This window comes from Trachypithecus francoisi, unplaced genomic scaffold, assembly GCF_009764315.1.
Source record: "Trachypithecus francoisi isolate TF-2019V2 unplaced genomic scaffold, Tfra_2.0 Lachesis_group20, whole genome shotgun sequence".
Lineage (NCBI taxonomy): Eukaryota > Metazoa > Chordata > Mammalia > Primates > Cercopithecidae > Trachypithecus > Trachypithecus francoisi.
Genome location: NW_022681466.1, coordinates 15788088 through 15798269, shown reverse-complemented (window position 1 = coordinate 15798269; position 10182 = coordinate 15788088). Strand labels below are relative to the sequence as shown.

General features: G+C 51.1%; 1 protein-coding gene across 1 annotated transcript; it reads left to right on the top strand.

Annotated features, from left to right (window-relative positions):
- Positions 1 to 5025: 5025 nt before the first annotated feature.
- On the top strand, positions 5026 to 9496 carry FZD2 (frizzled class receptor 2). The gene has a single exon (XM_033182740.1). It carries the CDS (start codon positions 5935 to 5937, stop codon positions 7630 to 7632), a length of 1698 nt encoding a protein of 565 aa, XP_033038631.1. The 5' UTR covers positions 5026 to 5934; the 3' UTR covers positions 7633 to 9496.
- The last annotated feature ends 686 nt before the right edge of the window (positions 9497 to 10182 follow it).

The window sequence follows — 10182 nt, the reverse complement described above, 5'->3', positions numbered from 1 at the left end:
CAGCCTGGCTAATGGCATTAGGGCACCTAGGTCAGAGCCTTGGTGATCTCTTCCGTTACTCTCTCTCTCTCTCCTTATCATCCGCACGGCCACATCTCAGTTCCTGCCCTCACTATTTCTTGCCTGGTCTCTTATGATCAGTCTGTAACTGGTATCTCAGGCTCCCAGCATCATGTTCCTCAAAACTGCCCAAATGCACTAGTTAAAATGCAAATGTGACCTCTTCCTTTCCCAGAACTCTCCATATATCCCCATCTCCAGGAGCCCAGACCATGTGCAAGGTACCCAAGATCTCTGACTACTTAAAGCCTCCGCTGCCATCATTCTCCCAGATGCAGATGGGACTCTCACAGGGCCAAAGTCTTGTGCTGCCTCCCTACTCCATCGATTTCACCCCACCACGCCCTTGCACACAATGTTCCCTCTGTCTGGAATGCCTGTCCCTGCCTTGTCTGTTTACATGTCTGCTTCTCCATTAGATTGCGAGTTCCTGTTTCTACATCCAACACCTCACACATGATCTGTGAGGCCCTGCAACTCTGATCCCTGCTGGCCTCTTTACCTCATCCTACTTTGCTCCTCACTCCAACCATACAGCCTCTCTTGCCCTCCCCGACTTAGTCAGATTCCCTGCCCAATTGTGCTTTCAAAGAACACGGATCTTCCCTTCACAGCACTGAATCCCATGGCACTTTTTTTTTTTTTTTGAGACGGAGTCTCGCTCTCTCCCCAAGGCTGGAGTGCAGTGATGTGATCTCGGCTCACTGCAAGCTCTGCCTCCCGGGTTCATGCCGTTCTCCTGCCTCAGCCTCCCAAGTAACTGGGACTACAGGCGCCCACCACCATGCCCAGCTAATTTTTTTGTATTTTTAGTACAGACAGGGTTTCACCATGTTAGCCAGGATGGTCTCCATCTCCTGACCTTGTGATCCGCCCATCTTGGCCTCCCAAAGGGCTGGGATTACAGGTGTGAGCCGCCGCGCCCACCCCTGTGGCACTTCTACATCCATGTCAGTGACTGCAGTGAATGTGAGTGTCTCCCACTAGGACATGAGCTCCATAGGAACAAGGGGTTGGGTCTGGTACTCTCTCTATATCTATATCTATCTATCTATCTATCTATCTATCTATCTATCTATCTATCTATATTTTTAAGAGATGAGGCCAGGCGCGGTGGCTCACACCTGTAATCCCAGCACTTCGGGAGGTCAAGGTGGGTGGATCATGAGGTCAGGAGTTTGAGACCAGCTTTGCCAATATGGTGAAACTCCATCTCTACTAAAAATACAAAAATTAGCTGAGTGTGGTGGCACGCCCTGTAATCCCAGCTACTCAGGAGGCTGAGGTAGGAGAATCGCTTGAACCGGGGAGGTGGAGGTTGGAGTGAGCTGTGATCGCGCCACTGTACTCCATCCTGGGCGACAGAGTGAGGCTCCGTCTCAAAAAAAAAAAAAAAAAGATGATGTCTGGCTATGTTGCCCAGGCTGGTTCCAAACTCCTGACCTCAAGTGACCCTCCTGCCTCAGCCTCCCAAAGTGGAATTGCAAGCATGAGCCACCGTGCCTGGCCATAAATTTGTTAAGTGAATAAGAGCACACAATTCTTACAGACATTAGGGGCTACGTGATGCAGGAGACAGAACACAGCTTTATGAGCCAAACAGGCCTGGGTTTCAATCTCACCTCTGCCACATACTATGTGACTTTGGGAAAGCTGCCAGATCTCACCTAAGGTGGATTCTTCATCTATAAACAAAAAACAATATCCACTTTGTAGGCATATACATGTGCAGAACTTAGTAGGAGCTCAAAAAATGGTAGTGTTTGGCTGGGCATGGTGGCTCATGCCTGTAACCCCAGCATTTTGAGAGGCTGAAGTGAGTGGATCATGAGGTCAGGAGTTCGAGACCAGCCTGACCAACATGGTGAAACCCCGTCTCTACCAATAATACAAAACTTAGCCAGGCACGGTGGTGCCCGGCTATAGTCCCAGCTACTTGGGCGGCTGAGATAGGAGAATTGCTTGAAGCTGGGAGGTGAAGGTTTCAGTGAGCCGAGATCGTGCCACTGCACTCCAGCCTAGTCTCTCTCTAGAGACTCTGTCTCCAAATAAATAAATAAATAAATAAATAAATGGGTAGCAATCACCCTAGGTCTTCCAGGATGCCTGCTGAATAAATACTTAATTCAACATAACTTCTTGTTTTAAAAGGTGCTTTATGATTATGAAATGTATTTTTGTCGTTCTGAAATTATTTTGGATGTAGAGTCTCACATTTTTAAAATCTATTGGTTTATTCCTACTTGGCAGATGGGAAAACTGAATTTCAAAGAAGTAAAGTGACTGTTCCAAGGCTGTACGGTTAGTGGCAGGGTTACAAATCTGGTCCAAGTCAACGACCAAGCTAATTTATTTATTTATTTAGCGGTCTCACTCTGTTGTCCGGGCTGGAGCACAGTGGCATGACGACAACTCACTGCAGCCTCAACTTCCTGTGCTCAAGCAATTCTCCCACCTCAGCCTCCCAAGTAGCTGGTACCACAGGTATGCGCCACCACGCCCAGCTAATGTTTTAAAATTTTTGTAGAGACAGGGGTCTCATTTTGTTGCCCCAGCTGGTCTCAAACTCTGGCTTCAAGCAATTCTCCTGCCTTGGCCTCTCAAAGTGCTGGGATTAAAGGCATAAGCCATTGCATCCTGCCCAAGCTAATTTTTAAAAACTCAGAACTAAGTGCTGTATCTATGACAAATGGCATCCTTTAGTTACAGGGCTCCTGTACTTAAGAGGCAGGTTGGCAGAATGAGAAGTGCTGTAGATAGGCCTGTAATCTGAAGATGCAGGTTCTGGTCCTGTTCATACTCAGGTCTCTCAAGTGAAAGACAAGAGTAAACATGAAATACTATGATTTCTTCTTATTTCATGTGCAAAGGCTAGCCAAGTGTAACATCTTCATGGAATCACTTTTCTTCTGGGCTACTATAAACTTTTTTTTTTTTTTTTTTGAGACAAAGTCTCACACTCTGTCGCTCAGGCTGAAGTGCAGTGGTGAAACCTCAGCTCACTTCAACCTCCACGTCCCAGGTTCAAGTGATTCTCCTGCCTCAGCCTCCTGAGTAGCTGGGACTACGGTCACGTGCCACCATGCCCAGCTAATTTTTGTGTGTTTAGTAGAGAGGGGGTTTCACTGTGTTGGCCAGGTTGGTCTCAAACTCCTAATCTCAGGTGATTGCCCGCCTTGGCCTCCCAAAGTGCTGGATTACAGGCATGAGCCACTGCCCCCGGCCTACTACAAATTCTTGAAGGGCAGATGCTGTATCTTTTCCCACATTTTCCATAGCACCTATTATGCTGGTCTGAAATAAATAAAAGTGTGTTGAAGGAATGAAAGGTTGCCTGAGTGAATGGAAGAATGTCCTCTATTTTCTGTTTCCAGCTCCCCAGCTCCCCATCTGCCTTGGGGTGACTTGGAGAGGGGATAACTGTCATTCAGGCCTGGCCCTAGGCCAGGAAAACGGGTTTGTCATGGAAGGAAATAGAAGATGCTGCGTTTACTTTGGAGATTTGCTCTCAATTTCCTATCCGACTGTGAGCTTCCTGAATGAGGTATAGGAGCCTGTCATTCATTTTTGATTCCACTGCTCAGCTTCCAGGCTTGGTACCAGCTCTCAAGATGCTTTGAGATGGACTAGGCAGGAGGTCTGAGGACCAAAAGCTCAGGCTCAGATGGAGCAGAGAGAGGACAACATTCCCATCCTTAGACTGCTCTGAGAGAAAATGGGCTTGTTGGTGGAATAGAGATGGGTGGGCTGGAAATTGGATGCAGAAAAAAAGGCATATCTCCTCCCCGCCCCCACGACACCCACTCACCCCCCAATTTTGAAGGAAAACTTTCATCCTGGTGTAGGGAAAAGGCAACTTCCCCAGGATGTAATAAGGAACATTTTCAAGTTGTAAGGAACCGGAACATCTTTGTATCATTCATTCAATCAGGAAAAAAAATTTTTTTTTTAATCCTGTCAAACCTGGATCCCTTTGTATCCATCTACTTAGAATATTCTTTTCTTCTCCTTACTCCTTTCTTCCTTTTGTTATTTTTCTTCTGCTGCTGTTATTGTTTAAAACAATTCATTTCTATATTGGAGCAAGAAACATTTCACCAGACTGTGAGGATTTGGCCCATACTGTGAAGCAAAGGGGCTTTCTAAACTCAATTTTCTTTCTTCTTTTTAAGTCACTCCCTTTCCCTGTCCCTCTGGAGAGACAACAGAAAATAATTGATCCATCATCCAGTATCAGGCCCAGGAGATTTACATGCAAATTCCTCCTCGACCCCCTTTCTCAAATTTAAAATCCTGGAAGGGAAAAAAAAAATTCTAAAAGTAGCAGGAACCCTGCTGGCCACCACCTACCCTTCACCAGGTGAGAGATGTGGAGGGGATAACTCACCACAACCCCCCAGTCTCCTCCCGCCTCACACACGCCACCCCTCTCTGGTATGGAACTACTTAAGATTTGGGTAAAACTCCCCTCCCGTCCTGGAGACGGGATCTGGAAGCCTTTTAGGGGGCGGAGGTGGAGGTGGGGAGGCAGAAGGAAAATTCCCCCAAATGTTCGTCAGGCCTAAGAAAGTCGTCCCTTCACTCAGAATTGCCCGTCACCCCCCGTCCCCCACCATTAACTTTCGATTAAGACCTCCTCCTTAGGGCAACTAAACTTTACTTTGCACAATTAAGATTTGCCACAGGAGAAGCGGGAGGGAGAAGCCGCAGCTCCGGGCCATTCTCCTTCCCTTCGCTCCCAACAAGCCCCCCGCCCCTACCCTCCAGCTCCGGGCCTCCGAGTTCCTGAGTTTTCTCACTTTGAGGTGCCACCGAACACAAAGAACCATAATGGGCTCCTTTGTGCTGGCTACGGGGCAATTACGCCTCGGAGTCCTGGTCCCTTTAAGAGCCTCTTAAAGAGACAGGCTTCCATTTTCCAGAGGGTTTTTAAGGGTGTGTGGAGGGGGAGGCGAGGCGTCTACGTGTAAAGTGAAGTGAAACTCTCGCCTGGGCTCCAGAAAGAGCGGACAGAAAAGGTCTTTGTAAATTTTTTTTTTTTTTAAAGTCTCACTTTTAATTTTTAAATTTGAGATGTTTCATTCGACTTGAAAAATTCGACTAGGAATAGGTGGGGTTCGAGGATCGGGGGCGGGGGCAAGGGTTTAAAGAGTCCCCACCCAGGAGAGCACCTCGGGCCAGGAAGAGGAGTGAGTCAGGGTTGAGTAGTGTCCCCCGATCTCGCCTCGGCGGCTCCGGGGAAATGCCGGGCTGGACAAACAGCCCTTAATATAATAATAGCTTGTCTCTTTAAAAAGCAAAAGGCGGGGTGGGGGGGAAAGTTTTGTTGGCATTTGGTTTCTGATCTCATTATGTTGTGGTCGACCAATCCAGCCCTCGGGCCTGGTCCTCGGGTTTAAATCTGATTGGCCGAGAGCACATTTTGGGATGGTGCTTAGAGCTCGACGGGGTGGTTTCAAGGATCCCTTTTTTGGGGGGCCGAGGAGAGGGCGGGGCCGCCCGCGGGGGCCCCCTTGAAACGGACTAATTGGGATCGGAGAGGCCGAGGTGAGGGCTGGAGGAGGCACAAAGAAGTCGCTGGGTGCAGAAGGGAGGGGAGAGGGGGAGTTGAGAGGCGAGAGGAGGAGGAAGAGGAGAGAGGGCAGCGGCGCGCGGTGTCTCGGGCGGTTCAGTCCGACCGCGGCGAGCAAGCGGGCAGGCGTACCGCCCCCTCCCCCGCCCGGCCTCCCCAACTCTGCGGCGGCGAGCAAAGTTTGCAAAGAGGCGCGGGAGGCGGCGGCCGCAGCGAGGAGGCGGCGGGGAAGGAGAGCAGTCTCCGGGTTGGGGGCGGGGGCGGGGGGGCGCCGAGGAGCCGGGTGGGGGGCGGCGGCCAGCATGCGGCCTCGCAGCGCCCTGCCCCGCCTGCTGCTGCCGCTGCTGCTGCTGCCCGCTGCCGGGCCGGCCCAGTTCCACGGGGAGAAGGGCATCTCCATCCCGGACCACGGCTTCTGCCAGCCCATCTCCATCCCGCTGTGCACGGACATCGCCTACAACCAGACCATCATGCCCAACCTTCTGGGCCACACGAACCAGGAGGACGCAGGCCTGGAGGTGCACCAGTTCTATCCGCTGGTGAAGGTGCAGTGCTCGCCCGAACTGCGCTTCTTCCTGTGCTCCATGTACGCACCCGTGTGCACCGTGCTGGAACAGGCCATACCGCCGTGCCGCTCTATCTGCGAGCGCGCGCGCCAGGGCTGCGAAGCGCTCATGAACAAGTTTGGTTTTCAGTGGCCGGAGCGCCTGCGCTGCGAGCACTTCCCGCGCCACGGCGCCGAGCAGATCTGCGTGGGCCAGAACCACTCCGAGGACGGAGCGCCCGCGCTGCTCACCACCGCGCCGCCGCCGGGACTGCAGCCGGGAGCCGGGGGCACCCCGGGCGGCCCGGGCGGCGGCGGCGCTCCCCCGCGCTACGCCACGCTGGAGCATCCCTTCCACTGCCCGCGCGTCCTCAAGGTGCCATCCTATCTCAGCTACAAGTTTCTGGGCGAGCGTGATTGTGCTGCGCCCTGCGAACCCGCACGGCCCGATGGTTCCATGTTCTTCTCACAGGAGGAGACGCGTTTCGCGCGCCTCTGGATCCTCACCTGGTCGGTGCTGTGCTGCGCTTCCACCTTCTTCACTGTCACCACGTACTTGGTAGACATGCAGCGCTTCCGCTACCCAGAGCGGCCTATCATTTTTCTGTCGGGCTGCTACACCATGGTGTCGGTGGCCTACATCGCAGGCTTCGTGCTCCAGGAGCGCGTGGTGTGCAATGAGCGCTTCTCGGAGGACGGTTACCGCACGGTGGTGCAGGGCACCAAGAAGGAGGGCTGCACCATCCTCTTCATGATGCTCTACTTCTTCAGCATGGCCAGCTCCATCTGGTGGGTCATCCTGTCGCTCACCTGGTTCCTGGCAGCCGGCATGAAGTGGGGCCACGAGGCCATCGAGGCCAACTCTCAGTACTTCCACCTGGCCGCCTGGGCTGTGCCGGCCGTCAAGACCATCACTATCCTGGCCATGGGCCAGATCGACGGCGACCTGCTGAGCGGCGTGTGCTTCGTGGGCCTCAACAGCCTGGACCCGCTGCGGGGCTTCGTGCTAGCGCCGCTCTTCGTGTACCTGTTCATCGGCACGTCCTTCCTCCTGGCCGGCTTCGTGTCGCTCTTCCGCATCCGCACCATCATGAAGCACGACGGCACCAAGACCGAGAAGCTGGAGCGGCTCATGGTGCGCATCGGCGTCTTCTCTGTGCTCTACACGGTGCCCGCCACCATCGTCATCGCCTGCTACTTCTACGAGCAGGCCTTCCGCGAGCACTGGGAGCGCTCGTGGGTGAGCCAGCACTGCAAGAGCCTGGCCATCCCTTGCCCGGCGCACTACACGCCGCGCATGTCGCCCGACTTCACGGTCTACATGATCAAATACCTCATGACGCTCATCGTGGGCATCACGTCGGGCTTCTGGATCTGGTCGGGCAAGACGCTGCACTCGTGGAGGAAGTTCTACACTCGCCTCACCAACAGCCGGCACGGCGAGACCACCGTGTAAGGGGCGTCCCCAGGCCGGACCCGCGCGGCGCTTTCCTCTGCCCGGGGTGGGGCCCCACAGACTCCGTATTTTATTTTTTTAAATAAAGAACGATCGAAACCATTTCACTTTTAGGTTGCTTTTTAAAAGAGAACTCTCTGCCCAGCACCCCCACAAGGTTTGTAATTAAAACTGTAAATAGTCTTTGTAAATTTAATTATATATATTTCTATTTAAAAGAAAAAAAAAAAAAAACCAGGGGTGTGGGCGCCAGGGCTGAAGAATGAGATGTGTGTGTGTTGGGGGGTGTAGTTGGGGGGAGGGTTCTCTTTCTTAAGTGCCCTTCAAAACGCGCCCCTACTTTGGAGTTTTTTGGTGATATGGCAGGGCTGGGCCTGCTGGGAGAGGCACCCAGCCTGAGCGATGTTTTTGTTGGCTTTGAGTCGTTAGGAGTTCGTTCCATTCAACTAATATAAAAGCCAAACTTGTGAGCCTCCTCTCTGACGCTGGGCCTGTGGAAGCTGTTGGATATTTTTGAACAGGACTTGAATTCGTTTTGCTTCCTTTCCCCTTTTCTTTCCCTACTCATGTGTCCTGTCTTCTTCACTTACTCTTTGGAAAAGTCCCAACTGAGATGAAGACGTGGAAAAAAAAATCGGGGTGGGGGGTGCTGGTGGGGAGAGGGCGGAGATCTGGTGAAGAATGGCTTGGGCCCCCTGGCCCCCTGGCTCCTCCCCTGCAGGCTGGAAGATCTTTCTCCTCTCTGGCTTCTCTTCTTTTCAATTCGCTGCACCAAGTGCTTCCAGTGGTCCGAAAATGCTTTTTGAAGTGTATTTTGAAACAGCCCCCACCAACACACACCCCACCAGGAGTACTGATCCTGCCTCCCTGCATGTCTAGGGGAAGCATTCGCCTTTGAGCAGTTGTTTGCAAATTTGGGGGGTTTGAGATCTCCTAGCATCTCACCCCTTCTTTCCTTGCAGTCTGTTCACGCCCCCAGCCAAAAATCTCCAGCATTCAGGTTAGCAGTTTCTGGGTTGGTTTGTGTGCATTTTTGTTGTTGTTTGGGGCTTAATTTTTTCAAAAAGCGATAAAGACGGGTGGGTTGGAGGGAGGGGACTGATGGGCTGGTGGGCTTTTTAGTTTTCCTTTGACAAAAAGACTGGTTTCTTTAAAACTTCTCCAGAAAAAAATGAAAAAAAAAAAAAAAGGTGGTGTCTTTGCTTTAGAAGAAGTCTCTGGACAGGCTCTTTGTGGCTATGGGGGTGGGTTGAGTGTTTACATAACATTCTATATCACAAGATTGATAGAATGTTTAAAGCAGATGTTTCTTATCTTCTCCTAACCCCCCACAAATAAAGTCAAGACTTTTTTTGTGACGGAGTCTCGCTCTGTTGCCTAGGCTGGAGTACAGTGGTGTGATCTTGGCTCACTGCAACCTCCACTGCAGCGTTTCTCCTGCCTCAGCCTCCCAAGTGGCTGGGAATACAGGTGCACGCCACCACTCTTGGCTAATTTTTGTATTTTTAGTAGAGACAGGGTTTCACCATATTGGCCAGGCTGGTCTTGAACTCCTGACCTCGTTATCTGCCCCTCTCAGCCTCCCAAAGTGCTGGGATTACAGGCGTGAGCCACAGTGCCTGGCCTGTCAAGACTTTTCTTAACTTCCTGAGAAGTGATGTCTAAAAGTATCCTTGCTGGTGTGAGAACTCCAAGTTCCAACACATACTATTTCTCTCAACTATTTGGAATATTTTAGAATTTTAATTCCAAAGGATTGGTTTGAATACAAGTATGCCTCATAACTCAGTTTTCACCATCTCCCGTTTCTTAACAGTGTAAATTAAAAGCTAATAATCATAATAATAAAGTGCATTTAATTATCTTCGAGAGATCTATCCTTTTAATTGCATTTAACAGAGTTGTAACATTTTATTAGTTTGACCAAACCACACCTCCTCCTCCCCTCTCCCCCTTACCTACTTGGTTGGGGGTGGGGCAGAGAAGAGTGCTCCCAGCCCTGGACCTTGCTCTCTTAGCTAAATGGTGATGGGAGAAATGGTGCCTTACCACCCTTTATTGGCTGTCTTCGAGACAAGGGAGAAAGTAAGTTAGAACCCCCTACTTCGAAGTGTTTGCTTGTGTTAGTTTATGTTGGGGGAGGGGAACTGGAAATGTTTGGTGGTAATTGAAGTCATATGTGGGGCTTTGTTTGGAATTGTATGAAGCCTGTGGATTTCAGCAGCACCCCCTCCCAAAAATATGTAATTTCCCCCCAAATCATCTGTGTCAGTGGCTAGTTAAAGCTAGCTTTTTATCAAATGATGACAAGTGTGAGATCTCAACATGAGGTTCCCTTAATTATCAAAGAAGCAGGCGGGAGGAGGTGTCACTGCTCCCCTGGCTCCATTTGTTGCAATATTCTAAAGGAACCCCGCAAAGGCTGCAGGAAAGAGTAAAATCACAAACAAATTGTGAGTGCCTCTCCTTGTAATAATGGTGAAAGCCAGAGAATCAGGTGGGATTTTCCAGTACCTGGTATTGAGCCCTGTGGGAAGAGGAGCTGGTCTC